The 22,995-nt window shown below is 41.8% G+C and overlaps 2 protein-coding genes across 2 annotated transcripts; both read right to left on the bottom strand.

Moving 5' to 3' along the window:
- Window positions 1–225: 225 nt before the first annotated feature.
- Window positions 226–10,961, bottom strand: LOC144942857 (acidic phospholipase A2-like). Its single transcript, XM_078869863.1, has 4 exons — window positions 10,842–10,961; window positions 8,633–8,801; window positions 2,998–3,104; window positions 226–796 (listed from the first exon to the last, which is right to left on the bottom strand). The coding sequence occupies exons 1-4, from the start codon at window positions 10,879–10,881 to the stop codon at window positions 681–683; spliced, it is 432 nt and encodes a 143-aa protein (XP_078725989.1). The 5' UTR covers window positions 10,882–10,961; the 3' UTR covers window positions 226–680.
- A 6,727-nt stretch (window positions 10,962–17,688) lies between these two features.
- LOC144942856 (basic phospholipase A2 PA-9C-like) lies at window positions 17,689–22,251 on the bottom strand. Its single transcript, XM_078869862.1, has 4 exons — window positions 22,170–22,251; window positions 21,127–21,292; window positions 20,323–20,426; window positions 17,689–17,925 (listed from the first exon to the last, which is right to left on the bottom strand). The coding sequence occupies exons 1-4, from the start codon at window positions 22,207–22,209 to the stop codon at window positions 17,813–17,815; spliced, it is 423 nt and encodes a 140-aa protein (XP_078725988.1). The 5' UTR covers window positions 22,210–22,251; the 3' UTR covers window positions 17,689–17,812.
- Between the last annotated feature and the right edge of the window lie 744 nt (window positions 22,252–22,995).

The raw sequence follows: 22,995 nt of genomic DNA, 5'->3' as shown, positions 1-22,995 counted from the left end.
AAGAAGGGACCAGATGTGATATGTGTCAACGGTTTGCTGGACCACCTTTCGCCTGGCAAAGTCAGGGTATGGCACCTCCACGCCCATATAGAAGGGGAGGTTTACAACATTTGTGTGATTCACCAAGCCTCGCCTCCACAGTGCTTGATTACAGGCAATGAGGTTGTACTGAATGTTGTGTGTAGTATGAGTCTGTTTGATGGGATGTTATTGAATTCGGTGTTTGGAAGATTAGCAACCATAACCAGACGTAATGACATATTTTAAACCGTTCAGATATTTAATTACTATCTTATTACGGATAAGCTTAAACAATTCTAATTATTTCCTAGATGTTTTCGAAATGTAAAATCACTTACATGATTTTGAACAAAAACATATATTGTGAAATAATATTCAGTTTGAATCAATGGAATTCAAAAACAATCACGCCAACGCAGATCTGCAGCAGAAATATTTTTAAAATCATTAATGTTCCTGATTCAGGTTTAACTGGTTGCGAAGAAAAATAGAACGTTCTTTCTCAGCGTTTCACAGTACAGCAAATCTAAAGCAAACAAAGTCAAGCCTGATTTTAAAAAACGTTGAAATTGCCACTGCGTTGGGTTTTACTTAAGGTGGCATTGTACTGGGTTTTTCCAGTCTTCTTGCTGGGATTTCCCCTCCATTCCGTGCTTTGTCTAGCAAAACAAATTTTTCTTTTTGTTCGCAGGATTATATGTGCCCCTTGCGAAACACTCCACCACTTCCTTGTCACATGCACACATCTGCGCCTGGCAACTTCCGTCATCGTTACCTAGAAGATGAAGATACAAATACACACAAAAAAGTACCATTGATTTAACATCAAGTAGCGTTCGCTTTCACACTTTCTTGCCACTAATTTCAAGATAATGTACGTATGCATGGATAACTTATTTCAAACCCTACGTAGCCAACCGTGCTAATCGGAGGTGCGGGAAAGGACAGAAAACTAAACATACAAAAAGTAGTTAAAAATAAATTAGTTTTACATCTAGAACAACAATGCGGTGTGTATGGCTAATGCTGGAAATTCTCCAAGTACTTTTGCTTTACGTATTCCGTTTAAAAAAAGAAACCCACAGACACTAAGTGGGTGTGGGAATGCAAAAATCTAGAGTGAAAACTCTCACCTCTACCAAAAAGTCTGACCAGCGTAGAAGAGTAGGCCAAAATAGCATATATAGGGGGGCTCTCTCTAGAGCTCCCTCTAATGCAGCCAGCAGTCGAGAGAGGAAGTCATTCATTGCACGGCTACTCTGCTTGGAAACCCCCAACGTGGTCATATGATCTCGGCATAAATATTGCCACGTTGCAAGGAGCAGTGGCGTCACTAGGGGAGTGCGGGCCAGAGGTCGCAAACAGGTTTTGATTCCTTACCCGTACCCGTACCCGGCCGCACCAGGGTCGCAAACGGGTACCCGTACCCAGCCGTACCCGTACCCTACCCGTACCCGGCCGGGTAGGGTACGGGTATCGGGTACCTGATTGCGACCTCTGGGATGAAGCCATGTTGTAGGCGCGGGTGGGTTGATTCTAGGAACTTGAATTGTGAGAAGAGACGAGACGTTGGGAAATGAGTGACAAATATCTAACTAGAAAACTATAGACAGACATACAAGCAGACAGACATCACAAGGACACACAGAGAGTTAGAATTTAAGTGTGAAAATTCCAAAGAGAGGACACAGGCAGAGAGAACAAATAGCCAGAGAGAGAAAAAAGATAAGCTTAAAACTTCCCCGTATTTAAGGGACCGTCACAGAAACGAACCCTCTCTCTGTGCCGATATGTGTCCTCTCTCTGTGTGTCCTTGTGATGTCTGTCTGCTTGTATGTCTGTCTATAGTTTTCTAGTTAGATTTTTGTTGCTATTTCTCTTATGCCTGATGATGATTGCTTGTGTTGCAATCGAAACGTCGCTATTACTTTAATTAATTATTTTATCTTTAGACGTGACTTAACCGAAAGAACCAAAGAATAATTCCTGCAGTCACGAAAGCTCCAAAAATTAAGATTGAGTGACAAACAGTTACTTACCAGTGACTCACGTGCTACCCGTACCTGGCCGCACCAGGGTCGCAAACGGGTACCCGTACCCGGCCGGGTACGGGTAGCCAGGTATCGGATAGGGTACGGGTATCGGGTACCCGGTTGCGACCTCTGGTGCGGGGGGTGCGGACCACACCGGGTCACACCATCAGAGGGGGTCACACCATCAGAGGGGGTCACACCATCAGAGGGGGTGACACCAACATGACTGTCTATACAATTTTTGTGCTTTCAGCAGAATTGTCTTTTTATGAAACAAAAATATCCCTGTAGTTAGTTATAACAAAAACATTTTTTGTAAGCCCAGCTTACATGTACTGTATAAATATACCTACAAGGCTAAAACTCTATGCTAATTTACGTTTTTAACCTTCTAATGCGCTTCGGTCAGAGCTGTCATTGTTACCCAACTACAGTGACGCTTCGAGTCACGTGATTTCGTCTGCACGCGCTACCAGCACGCGCTGTTGTGCTCGTCGCTGCTCGTGTTTTTATAGTAGCTGATTTTGTCAAATCTTATGGTGTTTTAGCTACAATATTGTGGTAATTAGTATTTGTGAACCTATATCAATAACTTTTTTGAGAATGAAGTAGTAATTATAGGAAATCTTGTAATTTAAAGGTGTAATTTAAATGTTGCTAGTTGTTTATGTCACTACCATTGCCATTACATTCAGTGATATACGGGAATTACGATTTACGAGTAACATTAGTCCAAAAAACATTACGAAGGATTCTATATGGTCTGGTACGGGAGGAGGTCCATGGGGGGTGACACCATGATTTACGCACTGGTTGACACCAACCATAGTGACGCAACTGGCAATGAGTACTGTAACTGCAAATACGTCGTTACGAAGTACTACAGGTAGCTATGGGCCTGGGAAATCCCAGCGTTGAATACCAAGGTTCTCGGGTGGCTTACCACAGTTAACCAGGGTGTCCTTACACGTGTAGATATAGGGGCTCCACCGAGGCCAACAGCCATTAGCTATGAGTCTGTCGTAGCACCAGTCATGACGCTGGCAGCACCTGCGTGGATACAAACCAAGAACAATATAAACAACTGCATTTAAGAAATATTTCCCATGGCTACATGCGAAGGTGCGTGCTGAATTCCTTGTGCAGTACAGGACCTACGAAATGTGCTTTAACTCGACCGTACAATAACAACCTAATCAAAAGTTAGTGAGCTCAGGCAAGATGCGTCGCTTGCCCCCCCCCCATCACCACCCCCGTGGAGATGAAGCAAGTTAACTCGTTTGTTTGCCGGTGCTGGGTGCATCATTATAATGGCGGGATCGCGAGAGACGTTGTTGCCATTGGATTAGGGTGCGCTTGATGACTGCATGTAATGGCCTATTTACATGGCAAAACAAATTGCATTGATTAATTTTGCAATCACTAAAGCTGGCAATTTGGCGTGACATTTTTTTTTTTGTAAATCAAGTAAACTAAACTACTAAAATAGCAGATTTATACTCTGTTGTATGGCTGATATTGCACTGCGCTATGAACGTTGTGATATCCCAGCCACATTCACCAACTCACACTAACCAGCATTGTCAACCATGCTAAAACAACCCCAATGATGACATGGCTATATGAAGGACATGTAATATGTCTTACAGAGATGTTTTTCTTTTCAATAATTTGTGTATTATATAACAGCATCATCTAACCAAAAAACATGACAACTTTTAATTGATTGCAAAGCAGTCTATATTTATATAGCATTTTGCTCATTAGGTTTCTAAAGCCCAGGGGCTGAAATTGATATTGGCTTCAGATAAACACATTGGCACTCTCTTTGAGACTGGCATTAAGAGCTGTGAATTTTAATAGGCGTCGAATATATGGAAATAGTTAAAATTTACCTATAAAAATGTTCTCGAAAAAATGTAGGTTAACTGGTAATGTTCACTCTCCATCGCATTATTATAGCGTATATAATGCTGTGCCATGCAGCTACTTAATAATTATCATACAGTGTAGTGCTATTTTATGCAGTTACTTAATAATGCTCAGGTAGTTCGATTGTATGCGGTTATTTCATGTTTGGAATGTTGCCATGGTGTAATGGTTAGCACACTGAAGGTTGCAGATTCGATCTCTCAGCGTAACAATCGATCTCCTGTTGCAACAATGGACACGTTTCTTCAATCTCACTGCCTCTGTCCACACACCCTTGCAGTATTAATTGGGGCAACACGGCCAGTCGATCATCAGGCCGCGTGGGGTGCGGTAATGGTGACGGTTACGACAATTTCTTTATCGCCTGTAACATTGCAAGCCATTGACAATGGCGATACGGTGTGGATACAGCCACCTCTTCCATGGCGTCCGGCCTGCATGGAATAGTGGGTGCCACGGTGGCTAGGAGATGTTAACTACCACGCCTGGTATACATGAGGTCGTGGGTTCGATCCCGATCCTGACGCCTGCTGCTGTATATTTGCTGTTTGGATGGTCTCCCCGTGGTCGTGTCCTCCGGTTTTTTCCCCCTCTACATTTAGAAACATGCGTTTATAGCATGTGGCTAATATACAGGGTGTTTGAAAAAGATGGACCCGGTTTTACATGGCTATATCTCTGCAACCACGAACCGCCCATGAATGAAACTCTTACCACTTGAAAGGGCGGGGCATAGAGTTTCAAATGATTACCGCTAGATGCTTCTCCCAGCGCACAAACAGCCCCTAGCCTCAGTCATTCGCAAGCCACAATGCCTCAACGTTGGATAGGTCGCACAGGACCCCAAGACTTGGCGCTACACTCTTGGCGACTTTTTCTTGTGGGGATACGTCAAAGACCGTGTTTTTGTGCCACCATTAGTGACTAATCTGGATGACCTCAAAAACAGAATCACGGCAGTGGTGACTGCAGTGGAAGAAGACACTTTGAGAGGCGTTTGTGACGAATTCAACTATCGTCTCGATGTTGTCCGTACAGCAGGTGGAAGGCACATAGAGCATTTATAAAATGGATAGTAAAACTGGATAACTCATTAAACCGTTTGTAACTTTTTGTGTAATTGTAACATGTTGCCATCGTGAAATATACTGCTTTGAAATTGGGTCCATCTTTTAAAACAAGCCACTTCGTTGAGTTGTCATTCGTTGAGCAAGGTCGCTTTGAAATGTAACTATACTAGCATAAGTACCCGGCGTTGCCCGGGTGAAAAATATATTTCTTAATAACCTTACATATATACACACCCTCACCACTCACCACTCACCCTCACCATTCACCCTCACCACTCTCCCTCACCACTCTCCCTCACCACTCATCCTCACAAATCACACCCTCACCAATCACCACTCACCACTCACCCTCAACACTCACCCTCACCACTCACCCTCACCATTCACCCTCACCACTCATCCTTACCAATCACACCCTCACCACTCTCCCTCACCACTCATCCTCACCAATCACACCCTCACCAATCACCACTCACCCTCAACACTCACCCTCACTACTCACCCTCACCATTCACCCTGACCACTCTCCCTCACCACTCTCCCTCACCACTCATCCTCACCAATCACACCCTCACCAATCACCACTCACCCTCACCACTCACCCTCACCATTGACCCTCACCACTCTCCCTCACCACTCATCCTCACCAATGACACGCTCACCAATCACCACTCACCACTCACCCTCAACACTCACCCTCACCACTCACCACTCACCCTCACCATTCACCCTCACCACTCTCCCTCACGACTCATCCTCACCAATCACACCCTCACCACTCACCACTGACCCTCAACACTCACCCTCACCACTCACCCTCACCACTCACAATCGCCACTCACAACCACCCTCACCATTATATTTTTGCCCCAGTCAACGCCGGATATTTCCCATTCGTAGCAGTTTATATCAACTCTATAAGCAACTTATATTAAACAGGAAGCGCGATCCTAAAGTAATTTACAACCTTCGATTAGTCCTTTGTGCGATTGAAAGAATCGATTCCTGGCATGTTGGGGGTTTACATTTTGAATGATAGAGTTTCATTTTCATTGTTTTTTTATTTTTTCAGGAGTTTTTAATTACATTTTTGCCCCGGTCAACGCCGGATATTTCCCGTTCGTAGCAGTTTATATCGATTTTAAGCAACTTATAGTAAACGGGAATCGTCCGAATGTAAAGGAATCTACAACCTTCGATTCCTTTGCGCGATTCAGAGAATCGATTCTTGGCGCGTCGGGTTTAAAAGTAATTACACAATCTTAATTTTAGAACTTTCGTGACTGCAGGAATTATTATTTGTTTCTTTCGGTTAAGTCACGTCTAAAGATAAAATAATAAATTAAATTAAATAATACAATACGACGTTTCGATTGCAACACAAGCAATCATCATCAGGTATAATGAAATAGCGACATAAAATCTAACCAGAAAACTATAGACAGACATATTAGCAGACAGATATCACCAAGATACATAGCGAGAGCAACACAGGTAACAGAGAGGGGTGATCGTCTCTGTGTGGTGGCCTTAAATAGACAGAGGGGGGGGGCGGAGGCAGAGAGAGGGAGGAGGGTTAGAGAAAAAATTAGCATATCAATGAGTGGTCAACAGACGTGGTGCTGCGAATGCGATGGCACGGCAAGCAAGCCTGAAAATCAGGAGAAGGACACACTAAAATTAAATAACCTAGTAAAATATCGAAATTTAATGTAATACAACACAGAGGGTCGGTCAACACACAATTAACGCATAGCCTGGTTGATTACGTATTTCAAAGATTGCTAAGTTAGAATTTAAGTGTGAACAATCTAAAGAGAGGACACAGGCAGAGAAAACAAGTCGCCAGAGAGAGAGAAAAAAGATAAGCTTAAAACTTCCCCGTAGAAGTGGTTCAATCTTAATTTTAGAACTTTCGTGACTGCAGGAATTATTATTTGTTTCTTTCGGTTAAGTCACGTCTAAAGATAAAATAATAAATTAAATTAAATAATACAATACGACGTTTCGATTGCAACACAAGCAATCATCATCAGGTATAATGAACTTAGCATTAGAACTTAGCAATCTTTGAAATACGTAATCAACCAGGCTATGCGTTAATTGTGTGTTGACCGACCCTCTGTGTTGTATTACATTACATTTCGATATTTTACTAGGTTATTTAATTTTAGTGTGTCCTTCTCCTGATTTTCAGGCTTGCTTGCCGTGCCATCGCATTCGCAGCACCACGTCTGTTGACCACTCATTGATATGCTAATTTTTTCTCTAACCCTCCTCCCTCTCTCTGCCTCCGCCCCCCCCCTCTGTCTATTTAAGGCCACCACACAGAGACGATCACCCCTCTCTGTTACCTGTGTTGCTCTCGCTATGTATCTTGGTGATATCTGTCTGCTAATATGTCTGTCTATAGTTTTCTGGTTAGATTTTATGTCGCTATTTCATTATACCTGATGATGATTGCTTGTGTTGCAATCGAAACGTCGTATTGTATTATTTAATTTAATTTATTATTTTATCTTTAGACGTGACTTAACCGAAAGAAACAAATAATAATTCCTGCAGTCACGAAAGTTCTAAAATTAAGATTGAACCACTTCTACGGGGAAGTTTTAAGCTTATCTTTTTTCTCTCTCTCTGGCGACTTGTTTTCTCTGCCTGTGTCCTCTCTTTAGATTGTTCACACTTAAATTCTAACTTAGCAATCTTTGAAATACGTAATCAACCAGGCTATGCGTTAATTGTGTGTTGACCGACCCTCTGTGTTGTATTACATTACATTTCGATATTTTACTAGGTTATTTAATTTTAGTGTGTCCTTCTCCTGATTTTCAGGCTTGCTTGCCGTGCCATCGCATTCGCAGCACCACGTCTGTTGACCACTCATTGATATGCTAATTTTTTCTCTAACCCTCCTCCCTCTCTCTGCCTCCGCCCCCCCCTCTGTCTATTTAAGGCCACCACACAGAGACGATCACCCCTCTCTGTTACCTGTGTTGCTCTCGCTATGTATCTTGGTGATATCTGTCTGCTAATATGTCTGTCTATAGTTTTCTGGTTAGATTTTATGTCGCTATTTCATTATACCTGATGATGATTGCTTGTGTTGCAATCGAAACGTCGTATTGTATTATTTAATTTAATTTATTATTTTATCTTTAGACGTGACTTAACCGAAAGAAACAAATAAGTAATTACACAGTTGTTTTTTCATTGGTATGTAATGTTTGAAAGTTTTCATAAGATTTTAAATGTATTTTCTCCCCGGGCAACGCTGGGTATATCGAGTTTATACGACAATTGCGTGCGCATATTTTTAACGGGAATTAAAAATGGCGTCCACCCGGCAGCGAATGCGTCGCTACCCGTTGCCAGGGGCAACCGCCGTCCAATGAAACTGCGTATGGTCCGGCGACACACAGACACACACACAGACAGACAGACAGATTTGCGATTTTATATATATAGATAGCTCAGTGGGCCTTACCTGGTAAAATAAAAGAAATAGTTTAGAGTGGGCCATAAATAAGTGCGTCATGTGTGCAACATACATGTTCCGTACGTTGCCTTTCTCACCCGTCAATTTCGTCCACCGGAGTTCCGCTCCCTCCTATGCCACACCAGTTTCCATAAGCATTGTAGTCGCACGCGTGTTTCCCAGTGACACACTTGATGAGCTCCGCCAAGTTTATCAAGCTCCGTGTGTGCCTCGCGTGAGCATGACCATCTGCACAACCTACAAGAACTGTCATGGAGTACACAAGAAAAAATACGCGCTCGTCAGCAGGTGTATGCATCTCGGCTGACGTTAGTTTACACATTGCTGAATGGAATAATCAGGGGGTTGTTAGCTTCTCGCTATGTGCAGGCGAAAAGCTCTTTGTACAATTCGAAATTATTTTGATCGCGCGCAATTCGCGCATGATGCCCAACGTTTCGCCGTACATCGCACACGAAGTAATTCAGGAACGCGCGCCACAACCGCAAAACACATCCGACTGGTACACAGCTCAAAGGCCAAAACCTATGCAGTAATACAATCCGTATTTATAATGCTTATGTGTGAAACAGTATTTCACGCTGATGCGCATATCAGTCAAAACGCGTCCATCTAGGCCAGGGGTGGAGAACGTTTGTCCCGTGGGACGTATAAGGCCCGCGAAATCATTTAGTCCGGCCCTGCCAAGGCAACCGCAGGCGGGACTCGAAATTCAATAAATCTAGAAGCAAACCTGAAAAAGCAGTTGCGAGTAGCAACATCATCAATACCAGCTAACATCACACGCCTCACCAAAGAGAAGCAGTTCCAGCCAACACATTAGGGGCGAGTTGATTAAATGTTTGACCAAATATAATAGGCTAATTTTTAAGTTGATAATTATGTATGGCCCGCGAATGATGTTATAAATATCCAAATGGCCCTTGGCAGAAAAAAAGTTCCTCACCCCTGATCTAGGCAAAGAGTAATTTCAAATGTGCATTTCCCGAACCAGTTTTTCTCGTGTGGTTGGTTAGGCTCCTAATTCTACGTTATTTTCTCCCCATTAATCATTTGTGAACAGTTCATATGTATATATATATACGTGCGATACAAGGCTGATGGGTGTGTATTTCTTCAAGACATTGTTATCACCTGAACAGAAGATTAACACATGAGCCTTGTGATTGAGGTGCTTATTTGCAGTAAAACTTGAGCGAGCACGCCTGCTATTCTATTTGTTCTTTTCTTTAACTTACGAATGAGAAACACAGACGTCGACGAAGAAAACATAACAAAAGCTGTAAAGTGCCCAAATAATCTTGGACAGACGCGTGCTTGGAATTACTCTGAGTGACAGAAAGAGCAATATATGGATTGCAAAACACGCACACGCACAAGTTAGAGATATTATACTGAGCGGTATAAAGAGTGAGTGGGCTTGGCCTTGACCTGCCACTAGAAGAGATTATAATCAGTGGTCAAGAACAATAATGGAGTGGCAGCCAAAGGGGTGAACAAGTAAAGTCATTGGGAGTTCAGTGGATTGTTGCTTCGCGAGACCATGCGACGAAGCAATGGCTTTGGAAGGCTTTCATTCAGCAGTAGATAGATTATGGCTCATGGTGATGATGATGATAAACCCCTATATGAACGAGTTGCATCCTGTTATTTGTTATATATATTCCTGCTTGGAATTCCTCTATCATATATATTTATTTTGTATTAGTCTGTTAGTTTACACAGCATGTTTAAGACTACAGTATGTAACATAATCTTTTTTTTGAATAATCAACGAAACATTTTGTCAGTGATTATATATTTTATCATCTTTTAAACTGCCTCTGACTCGCAATTTTAAATAAAATTAATACATTGGTAATGACTTCAATGCAAATTACTATTCAAAGTTATGTTTACAATTGTGTTGAGCAAATATCAAACGCCCTACTTTATGCGAGTCTCACTTCACTTCGGGTTATGACTAATAAGCCATAATTGAAAATGTAGATCGTTTACCATAATGGGATACATACTCTTTGGTTCTTTCGGTAAAGCCACGTAGGTATAACACAACATCAAATAGATCACGACGTTTTGGGCGCAACACAAGCGTCCGTCATCAGGTGGGAAAGCACGTCGTGATGTATTTTATTTTGTTTTATACCTACGTGACTTTACCGAGAGAACCAAAGAGTATGGTTTCCTGCAGTCACGAAAGCTTCAAATCAATAACGGAATACCTTTTAACGTGTGGGCAACTTCTCAAAGTATCGCAGCTCTTATTTCGCTATTTATTTCACGTACCTGCGATTGTAAAAGCCACTGCCAAAAGCACGCCTGCCATTCCTTTCCCCAGTTATGTACCACTCCAAAAGCTTTCGATGTGAGGTCTGCTCCGGTCCGTTTCTTGTACTCTATGTTTATTATTACTCCGTCCTAAATATATATAAAAAGCAGGAGAGAAAAATAACTTCCTTGTAGCCTCGTGAAGTGACGACGTTCACTGCGTTGGTTCACGAACAGGTTTTGTCCGGAGTGGGATTTACCCGACCTGACCGCATTCTTTTATGTGCATTGCACGCATACGTGTGCCTTGACGTAACCGCCTATGCGCACTGCAGCCTAAACTCGTGAAGCATCTTAGGACTAAACGTTTCATCGTAATAACACTACCATGCACAGAGTTGTAGTGGCGTGACTACAAATATAAGAATATAACAAACACAAGTTGCTCACAAATCCCCAAGACGATGTATTTTTTTTATTTTTTGGTGATACAGTTCATATATAACAACACACAGCCAACTTATCAATCCAATTGTGGACGAAAGCATTATTATGCGTTTCCATTCGGTGCTTGTTTGACCATACTTCGCCGTGATGGTTAATGTGGGTTGGCGAAGGATGTGCTCAGGACTGGTTCACATGTCACTCGCCACTGGTCACCGGACTCACATCGTGACGCTACCAACAACCTGGAAACTTGTTTTGCGATTGAGAATAGACCGGCGCATAACACACGCCGATTTCATGTACAAACACTCAATTTGACATTGTTGACCAAACATCGCAATATAGGACCGCAGAGCGTAGGAAATTGTTGGCACCAGTTTTGTTTTCCAACCCAATGATATAGTACTGTATGTGGTTTCCTGTGCCTCTGCATCCGTCTCTCTCTCTTTCCGAGAGTGAACAAAACTGTGCGCGGTACACATGTTTATTCTGTTATTATTATTGTGAAGCCAATTAAAAATATAACAAGATAAAAAATAATATAACTAACATACTCCATTGCAGACAATACATTACTGGTACTTGTATGAATTCAAGTTAATAAAGTGATTGATGGGCAATTATTTTTATATTTTACTTTTGAATGATTTTGGCCCAACTTTGCTCCGAGAGCGTAATGTTAGTTTAACAGTTTTTTGGGGGTTAGATCGCGTACATATACAAATGTGTCATTAAACTGCCACCACCCGACACAGCCAATTAGTAAGGTTTGTCACGTAAACAGAACATGCCGATTCGTTACTAGCACAGCACACCGGTGCCTTGGAGAGCAAAGCCACAACATTTACAATCAGAGTACGACGTTTCGCCAGTAATTACAACTAGCTTCATCAGGCGTTAGCCAGATCTGTGAAGTCCACCTGTTTCGTCCTCCTACCCCTCTATTTAAAAAAACAGTAAGAAATCTCCACAAATCTGGCTGTCACCTGATGAAGCTAGTTGTAATTACTGGCGAAACGTTGTACTCAGATTGTAAATGTTGTGAATTTGCTTTCCAACACACTAGTAACGAATTGGCACGTTCTGTTTAGGTGACAAACCTTACTAATTGGCTGTGTCGAGTGGTGGCGGGTTTACCGACACATTTATATATTTACGTGATCGAACATAAAAAAAACTGTATCATAGATGATATTGGTCGCAAAAGCCTACGTATTAAACGCCTCTCCGTACAGCAATGCCAACGTCCTTATGTGGCCTCTTGCTCTTGATCATCATATGTCCTGAACTTTTAGTTCGGTTTCTCTGTTCCTTGTCCATCATTTTCCTCTTATTTCTCATTCTTCCTCTTCTCTCTCCCATTTGCCGTTCTATCTATTTAACCATGCGTTACATCCGTGACTCTATTCCCCTTTCATTTGGTGTGGCAAGGAATAAAACGTTGATTGTATCACAACATTATTTTGACATGAACAAGCAGCACACATTTGCACAATTGTGTTTACACATCAAATTTACCAAATACATAATGAGCCCATTGTATTATATGGTGTTGTATTTGCTTAAATGCTCTGATTAAATGTAATGAAATTTTGCAATATGATTTTACAACCATAGCATTTGTTGGCATCGTCGTTAAAATATTATGTAAAATTACCATTCAAAACAATTGAATTAGTACTTCCTAATTATAGCTCTGGTCAACTATGAAATGATTAAGAGATAGGTGAAATGTGATGAGAGTCATACGTCATTGTAAAGACATTTCATTTATCAGCTGTTTTTAATAAGCATCTTTTTCTTAATCTATATAACTTGTTCATGAAATGTTATGGGCATCTTACAAAGCAGCTTACATCAAATTTGCCACATCCACAGAGGGACTTTCCACAGGAACCATTCTGACTTCGTAAAAAATAAGACACAATGGTTAATTTCAGTTAAATAAACTTTTGTCAAAGTGTAAAAGTTGTTGGCCTACCGATTCACTATTAGCGCGGTTGACTACGTATGGTGCGAAAGAAGTTCAACGTACATATTGCTCACCCACATTACAGTGGATGAGGAGTTCTCCTGTATTCATCATCATCATGATACTCTTTTGTTCTTTCGGTAAAGTCATGTAGGTTAAAAAAAATAATAGATCACGACGTTTCGATCGCAACACAAGCGACCGTCACTTGTGTTGCGATCGAAGCGTCGTGATCTATTTTTTTTTAGCTACGTGACTTTACCGAAATAACCAAAGAGTATGGATTCCTGCAGTCACGAAAGCTTCAAATCAACATCGTCATGATCTTTCTCCAGAACGCATCACCCAGTGATGAACAGCAGTGTATCAGAGTGAGGATACAAAGTACCGTACTTGAGGACGTCGTCGTGACAAATATTAAAAGCACCATTTAAAGGAAAGCAGATATAAGCATACATGAAGACAAATCGTAAGCTATATACGTATGTATGTCAGCTGAACTTATTTCACACCGGATGTAATCATCCGTGATAATCGGAGGCTTAATGAAAAACATAGGGACAGCAAATGTATGCACAATATCAATTGTATGCGAAACACAATAACCCATTTTTAGATTAAAACTAAACATTTCAATGAAGGTAAACAATAAATGAAAAGTGGAAGGTATAATTACAGTACTCTAATATTCGTCATAGACATGGCATATGTGGGGTATTGGCCAATATCTAGTTTGTACGACCTATCCATTGAGCCCAACATTGTCAATCATGAAATGTGCAGAGCACATATGAAAGACACACCTGACCTCAACTTTAGCGCCATGTGTTAACTAGGTAATTGCATATTCTTGGTTCTTTCGGTAAAGTCACGTAGAAGGGGAACACTAAAATAATAAAAATATAAAACAATAACATTCTCACGACGTTTCGACTGCAACACAAGCAATCATCATCAGGTGTGAAATCCACAGCAAGAAACTTTGAAAAAAAGTGGCGTTTTTTTTCTTACTTTATTGTTTCCCTTCTACATGACTTTACCGAAAGAACCAAGAATATGAATCCCTGCAGTCACGAAAGCTTTAAATCACAACGTAATTGCAGTGCAGCGTTTTAAATAAATGTAACAAGAGAACAACATGGGTGTGAAATTGTCCCTCGCTTATTACTGTTGCTGTGGACAAGCGAGGAAGGCCTTTAGAAGAAAAAAGCAGCTAAACCTTACTGACAATGTTGGTTCTGGTGCTCTCACAAGCTTTGACAAAACGCCTCGTACAAATGTATAAAGAGTGCCATGCTAATCCTTTAGTCCTCTTTGCAAACATGAGCTGAGAGAGGGCATTCAATGGAGCAATGCACCTCAAAGTTCCGGAATACAGTACTGGCCAAAACTCGCTACGTGACTTTGGAGAAGTGGCTCATGGCTTGCCTGCTCAGAGGCCACACTGGTGGAAATTGCCCACAAATACCTGACTCCACCAACGATCTGCCCACTGACCACACTCCGACTTATTCTGCATTTCAGCTTGTAAGGTCCACTGAGCTAAGCAACACTCTTACAGGGCATGACTAAAGCCCAAGACCGTTGGCAGTGGCAGCAGTTACAGTATATTTCAGGGGGTTGAAATGTGCAAACTAACGAGAGCAAATCGAAACAAAAAATATGCACACAAAGCCCGCGTCGACTGCGACAGAGTAAACAACAGTGCTTTGAAACAAATCAAAAACAGTGTCGAAAATAATGTTAATCCTTTCACCATTCCGTAAGAGCAACCCCCCAGTTGACTTCCAAGCTGCAAGTTGGCCGCGATTTTCCACAACAACAAAAACTTTTCCATCATCAAATCCTTGTTTAAAGGAGGGCATACCCCCCTCCACACACACACACGCTATGAGGTTGCTCATCTGCTAAAATAAGCTGGAGTGATGGCTCAACACTCGAAGTGAATGGGGCGGACGGTGTGCTAGATATGTACTTGGGGAATGGATTTTTATTCAAAAAGAAGATTTTCGGGTTGGAGTGAACCTACAACATTACAATTGTGGGTTTATTCTTCAACACAACATTTATAATTGTGGGTTCACTCTCCAACACACCGGTACGCTGAACTAGTAACGAATTGACATGTTTTGTTTACGTGACAAACCATACTAATTGGCTGTGGCAGGTGGTGGCAGGTTCAACGACACATTTATATTCATGCCATCTAACCCACAAAACCTCTATGGACAATGTTGGTCACGAAAGCCTAAGTGCTTAACTGGATTTTCATTGTAATATAAAAAAAAACGTCTCGTTTGAATGTAAATTTGTGTACACTTACGACCTTTGCCGCAATTCATCGTGTCGCCAAATCGCACTGTGTTTCGCATGCACCAAAGCAGCTTCATGAACAATATAGCACGGACACTCGAGTCAGGCTACAGAGCGAATACCTCTCGAAGGCCTCGGTTCAAAGCCGGAGCAAGACATGTTGGCACCTTTTTCTTCTTGGTTCTTTCGGTAAAGTCACGTAGAAGGAAAATAATAAAATAATAAAAATAAAACATAATAAAATCATTCTCACGACGTTTCGGCCACAACGCAAGCAGCCGTCTTCAGGTGGAGAACAGGTCTGTCGAGAAGGCATTCAGACTCTGAATCCCTGCAGTCACGAAAGCTAAAAATCGAAAAATGTTGGCACCTGTGGCAAAGTGCCATCGCTGTGTCCCCCACCACCCCACCACCCCACTATGGCATCGATGGTACTGCCCCAACACAACATCCGAGCCCACGCGCACAACACCCACCCTTCGGGAGTGGTACCTCACCTGTGCCTCTCACCCCTTACGATGGCAACTGCCCCGGGTTTGAAGGCGCTAGACACGGAAGCGTGGAATTACGGTCGTGCAATGTGTCTTTCCGCATTGCCCTCTACTGCCCATCACGTAGTGGAACAACCACTATATCAATCCTTTTGCATGTCCGTCAACCCATACGGTTTGCCCGTATTCTTGTACAGGGAAATTGAATGTTCAGGTCCATGCGGCGTGCAGCAGTTTCAATACGGGCAAAAAAAGTTTTTGTCAATTTGTTTGTGCTTCTCCCTTGTGATGAGACTTTGTAGGATGAACGTTGAGGTTTATCAGGGCACAGGGTGACCAATAAGGTCTGAATTGGTCTGTAATAAGGTAGGCACTGATAAGGGGTTGACAGGTATGCTATACACTACACTATACACTACACTATACACTACACTACTATACACTACTATACACACTGCACTATACCTTACCTGTCAACCCATACGGTTTACCCGTATTCTTGTACAGGGAAATTGAGTTTTCAGGTCCATATGGCGTATAACCGTTTGAATACGGGAAAAATAATGTTTTTGTCTATTTGTTTGTGTTTCTCCTTTGTGATGGGACTTTGTAGAATGAACGTTGAGGTTTATAATGGCACGGGGTGACCAATAAGGTGTGAATTGATCTGTAATAAAGTAGGCAAATGATAAGGGGTTGACAGTTGTGCTTTTGTGCGTGGTGGTCGCCCATCCAAGCACTTATCTCGGCACAATCCTGCTTGCCTTTGACGAGATCGGATGCGTTCAGTGTGATTTGGTCATTCGGGATCGTCAATCCAGAAACACCAAAATAGGTTTACAAATGCAACCGGTGCAACCAACACCTAAATCTGAGGGCTACAAAAAACCATGGTGAATATACATGCCACGCAATGTACAATTCTTACAAAGCATCCGTGAAGTCCAATGATGTCCAATTGCAAAATATGTCTTTCGTTCTGCTCTTTGTTCAATTACATGTGTCCAGGTATGTTGTAAATAGAAATAAAATGTCACTGTAATTTGTACGTGTTATTAGAACAATCCTCATTCAAATATAGGGATGTTGGGTTTTAAGTGTTACTGTATATAAATGAACATCATATCTTGATTTCATATATTATTAAAAATTTTAGAACATACCTTTACAACTAAAGTCAAATAATACGGCCACAACAAACAGCATTTTAATACCAGTTCACGCAGCGGATATGCTAGATATTGTTTATTGTAGTGTACTGAGCACATCACCATATCAATCATGCCATCAGTTTTACAGCTCATTTAATGACAATTGAAAAAGAGATGCAATATTTAACAGGACTTTTTAAATGGGAGGAAGGGGATCGTTGTTATATAGTATGTGTGTATGTCTGTCGGACTTCTTTCGCACCATTCGTAGCCAACCCTATTCATCAGTAACCGACGCGTGTATTGTCAGACACATTATTATTATTTCGTGGTACTCTTTATTATCTTCTCGTTCGCGACAGTACCATCTATAATCCCCATAAAAGAAAACTTCAACTTGGCGGTAAATTAACGCTATAATTTTGACGAATTTCATCGTACAATAAAAATCGTAACAGAACGAGGACAAAAATCTGGTCAATCCTGGCGAATAAAAATGTAATGGGAGTGAAATTGACGAAAAACTAGGTCAAATAATTTTATACGAGTGTAAGTGAAATCATATGACTCTCTTTTTTCATCCAGAGCAGCGAGTTTTTTGTTTTAGTTTTTCACCTAACACTTCCCTCTGTAGTTCTTGAGCGCGTTGTTGTACGCTGAACCTGCCAAGCATTTTGCCGCAATGACATCACAGGAGCAGACCATCTTCTCGCACAGCTTAAGCTTGTCTGTGAAACACAACGGACGATTTTGAGGGAAGAGAATAACAACTCATGTAATTTGAAACACACGTGGACGTATTGCAATTCCGCATCATCCGTACATTTGCGAACATTTGATCGATTTAAATTACTAACTTATTGTTACAGTTATCCATAGGAGAAGTATGTTTCTTTACGGCAATGATTAACGTGCAACACGTTTGTGAGGGAGGAATTATCGTGCATTAGTTGGTCCACAGTACTGGGAACCTGGGCCACCTGAGTTTGATTCTAGGCCACGGTCAACATGAGTAGCAAGTGATCCCGAAACCGGTCCAACCCCCCCATTTCAGAAGTGGTTCACCAACCCACACTGACCAGAATGGTGAAGTATGGTGAAAAAAACCCTCACGACTGACAAGTGTGGGGAAGCTTTCATTCGCAGTTAGATGTGACAAAGCGCTGTAAATAAACTAAATTGCGCATATTATATATGTTAGTTCTACCTGATGACGGTTGCTTGTGTTGCAATCGAAACGTCGTACTTTATTATTTAATCTATTTTCTTTCTACGTGACTTTACCGAAAGAACCAAAGAGTAATTAATTCGTTGTTTAGCAAATTCAATTGCATGTTCAACAAGAATATCCATAACATTAACAATAATCATATCATATACTGATATCAATATAAATGCCAAACGTGTAACCAGTGCGTTTTATAACTTAATACATTTCAAATTCCTAGGTTTTGTTTGGCCTTTAACAATAATAAATAGTGGTAGTGTTAATTTCAGTAAAGATCCTTATAGTATTTACTATTTTAAGCCCCTTTGTTGCCAGTGCGGTGATTAGAAAATTAAATCCCACAGCAAGAGGCGTAAATATATAACTACATTTGCAAACAAAAGCATTGCACACAATTTCCAATATTGTGCAAACACGCTGTGTAATTGGATGCAATTTTAATGATTAGAGGGGTTTTTATGTGCGTACACTACGTACACCAAGTGTGTTAACACTGCATCACCAAATGCTCCTAGCATGGGTGGATGTCTTTATAATTTCAAATTCATAAACCTGGTCCCAAAAAATCAGATAATACATGTGTTTTCAACTATTGATATATTCCTGTGTTTAACACGTAGGCTTTTGCGACCAATAGGATCCATAATATAGGTTTTTTTGGGTTAGATCGCGTAAATATATAAATGTGTCGTTAAACCCGCCACCACCCGAGACAGCCAACTCGTAAGGGTTGTCACGTAAACAGAACGTGGCCAATTCGTTACTAGTACAGCACACCGGTGTGTTGGAGAGAAAATTCACAACAGTTACAATCTGAATATGAGGTTTCGTCAGTAATAACAACTAGCATAATCAGTGTATTCCTGTGTATTATTAAAAAATTATACCAATGTGCATTTAAATACATTAAAATACACAGCACATTATACAAGCGATGAACACGAATGAATGTTTCTACATTCTCGCTAAATCAGAGTCATCTTTTCTGCGAACTATATTTCTACGGACAAAAACTCTCGCTCAGACTTAAGACTCTTTTTCCAGGAGGGTACTGCTAAGTTTCACAGTGGCTTTTGCGGGGCAGGGGGGGTGTGCAGGACAGCGGGCCAAGGTTGCTATGCTGCGTGTTTCCCCAAATTGAATGATTTGACGGTACATTTTTCAAATCTGGCAAATATTGACTGTCACGAGATCTGTAATGTGCACTGTGACGCAGTCGGTGGTGCGTGTGTCACAGCGGTCGATCCACCCGCAGTGTGCAACGTTTCCCTCGCTATTCGCGAGGGATACATTCCGGAGATGCTCACGAATTGCAAATTTCGCGGATAACGACATCGGCCGACGAAATCCTGTCTTTTTAATTAAATACCTTAGATAAGTACATAAAGTAGTCTGGGCAATGAGGAAGAAATACTATAAAGTTATCAAAAACAAAAGAAAATGGTTAATACAGTTAATAAAGTTAACTTCTAAGTATTAAATACAGTAATAGTATTAATTAACTTACCTTAAATTATGATGATATTGCACATCAGCACTCTATCTCATGACTTTCTCGCGTCGCATTCTCCCTCGTCACTTAAATCTCATCGCATTAACTCATCACTTTCTCACCTCACACATTCTTCCTCGTCACTTTACCTCATCCCTTTGTCTTTCTTTATCTCTCTCTCTCTCTCTCGATGCAGTCGTCGTGTCGAGTTCCAGAGGCGATTCGCGGAGAGAGCCAAAATCGCGGACCGAAAGTTCGCGAGTAACGAGGGAAAGCCGCAAACTACGGCAATCGGGGAACCTCAGCCCCGCACGCGACCGCGACAAGTGGCAATCGTGCCACCCCACTAGGCCGAGCCGCCGCCAACGCGAGAGAGAACACAAGTGCTGATGAAAAGTCACGTACCGCATTGCACCTCTCCATCTGCACAGCTGTTGGCATAGGCAATGAAGTTGACGTTGCAGCCACGCGAAATCGCGTTGTAGCATTTGTCTTGAGCTTCGCAGCATCTGCGCACACGCGACGCACGGGGCAGACACGGCAAAAGTGCAATTTAGTGCCGTGGACTGTGAGAGCAAGTGCTAATAGGGGACACCGATTAAGGCTGGCACAAGTCCACAAGTAATTGGATTGGCCAGCACTCCGCCCAGCTGCCTTTGTCATCCCAGTGTTGATATTCACACATTGCCAACAAGATCGAGATGTCATTATGGCCAAAGCCACTCTATGCGCTGCCGGATCCACAAAGCAGCAGGTGCTAGTTTTAAGATGAGGAATGCCCGAGGCAGGCTCAAATACCACTCTCCTAATCACTATATACATGTATTAAAACAGAGAAATAAATTCACATCGTTGGTCACAACTTTGAATGCTTACATCGTTCAAGAGAACGTGGCACATTTGTCGACTCGTTTTCACATTCTCCCAATGCACAGCTCGCGCTCGTGTGATTGGAATCATACTCTTTGGTGCTTTCGGTACCGAAGGAACCAAAGAGATCTTTCGATACCGAAAGAACCAAAGAGTATGGATCCCTGCAGTCACGAAAACTTCAAATCTACATTGATTGGAATCACTTCGTCCCAACGCGCCATTGAGGCTGCACTATTTTGCATGTGCTCTAAGCCAAGCAGTGACCGATAGCCGATTCCGTTGTGAAGTCCCAGCAGTAATGTTGCCATGGTGCGGACATCCTCAATGAAATCTTACCTGTCAGCGTCATCTAGAGCAACGCCATTTCCTCCCCAGCCACAGTAACAGCCATAGTTGCTGTAATCCAATGCACTTCTCCCGGCAAAACACAAGACCACATTATTAAAGCTTAAGGATCGCTTCCGTCTGTGCACTGCGTGTCCTTCTCCAGTGGCAAACACCACTGCAAAAAAAAACAGAAGAAGCAGTCGAAATGTCATGTTAAACAATATTCTCACTCTTGCTACTTTGTAATTCAGTATAGCACACAATGCTGTTCAATGTAAGACAGTATCATAATGGACCAAGTGAAGACTTACATTTAGTGTTGTCCATCAGACGAATAATTGCAGTTTCTCACGCGTTTATATTAACTATAATGTACAATTATGGTCACCTCATACTTGTTTCCAAAATATCAGGCCATGCCCAGAATTAATGTAGTGTATATAATTCCAGAAGTTAGCCTTGCATCATAAGAATGATTTCTGAAATGATTAATTGCAGTTTCTCATGAGTTGTATGAACTGTATTTAGAATGAAAGGGGAGATGTAGCTTAAAGTCTGTGTATTTTTGTAACATTTGATCTTATCCCATACGAATATATAGTATTCTGGGCAATGAGGAAGAAATCATTATCAATAAATGTCCAGCGCTTTCTACGTAGACGGTCATTTAGTTGACATTACAATGCTAAAATAAAAACTATTTTGAAAGGCAGTGTATTGATGATTGTAAATAATTGGAAATAATTGACAACCTTCTGTCAATCTAGTGGTGGATGTCAGCCTCCCCGCGGCATCTATGCCATGCGGAGATTAACCATACTTCATCCTGCTGGTTATTACGGGTTGAAGGTGGGATGTCTGGACCATTCGGATGATACTTTCCGCCGATGTTAGCCGTTGCCAGGCATCAAGACCCGCGTCGGCGGGTTGTTTTTTGTGCACCGCGCATCACAATTTTAAGGTAGCAACAGCAGCAATTGGTAACAGCATCGTTATATATGCGAGGGACGCGACTTTGTTGTGTCAATTTAAATGAAGTGAAGATGCGCCACCTGCGAATATCACGACTGCAACCACCAGCATACGAGCCATTGCGTCTTCAATTGACTTGATGCCACCTGCAGAGGCTGAGGAGTCCGTGTGTTGCTGTTGTTGAGCAGGCACGGCCAAGCAGGTCCAAAGTGGCCCCAACTCCTGCCAAAGGCCCCTTTTAAAAATGTTGCCTGGTCTCACCTGACCAATTAGAGGTCTCTCTCAGCAAACGCCCAGTCATCAGTGTCATCTGGCCACCAGAGCTGAATAGAGGGACAGATTTGTGGGCACGGGTGGCATAGTTTTAATATAGCTAATGGTTGACCCAAGATCCGGAATCGAGTCATGTTTTGCTAAATAAACCATCGCTAAACCACACACGAGGGCAATTTGTCTCATTTGTTTGCACATCTGTTTACATATGACGGGCTAAGTTAATCGGATAAATCGCCTGGTGGCCATATATCGACCGCATCATTTCCATCCGTCATATATTGACCATTACCAGGCATTATCAGCTCAGTGGACATGGGCAGGTTCAGCGCGGCTCTTCTATTTGCTTTAGTTCTCGACTCTTTTTTTCGTCAAAACAACCGAGAGTGCGCAATAAGTGTCAGTAAAATTCATCGACGTCTCTTCACTCGTAACCCTGAGTATCATTGTGGACTATAAAAAAAATATTTACACAAAGGTATGAGCAACAACGTCACTGTGAAGTGCGCTTAATAGAATAAAGAATTGCGTTGAACAAAACAGCGCAAGTATGACTGAAGCGACGAATCTGGTAAAGGAGAGACAAATATGAAGCGAGTTCATTCAGCCCCATCGTCGTAGCTCTTGAGCTGA

Source organism: Lampetra fluviatilis, chromosome 28, assembly GCF_964198595.1.
Source record: "Lampetra fluviatilis chromosome 28, kcLamFluv1.1, whole genome shotgun sequence".
Taxonomy (NCBI): domain Eukaryota; kingdom Metazoa; phylum Chordata; class Hyperoartia; order Petromyzontiformes; family Petromyzontidae; genus Lampetra; species Lampetra fluviatilis.
This window is presented reverse-complemented; position numbering and strand designations above follow the sequence as displayed.

Coding starts and splice junctions, on each gene's coding strand:
- LOC144942857 (XM_078869863.1), bottom strand. CDS start 10,881: ATGGCAGGCGTGCTTTTGGCAGTGGCTTTTACAATCGCAG. Junction 3,105..8,632: donor CCGGTGGACGAAATTGACGG/GTGAGAAAGGCA, acceptor GTATCCACGCAG/GTGCTGCCAGCGTCATGACT. Junction 797..2,997: donor GGACACCCTGGTTAACTGTG/GTAAGCCACCCG, acceptor TTCATCTTCTAG/GTAACGATGACGGAAGTTGC.
- LOC144942856 (XM_078869862.1), bottom strand. CDS start 22,209: ATGGCTCGTATGCTGGTGGTTGCAGTCGTGATATTCGCAG. Junction 21,293..22,169: donor TGCAGTCGTGATATTCGCAG/GTGGCGCATCTT, acceptor TTTTTTTTGCAG/TGGTGTTTGCCACTGGAGAA. Junction 17,926..20,322: donor AGATGGAGAGGTGCAATGCG/GTACGTGACTTT, acceptor TGTGTTTCACAG/ACAAGCTTAAGCTGTGCGAG.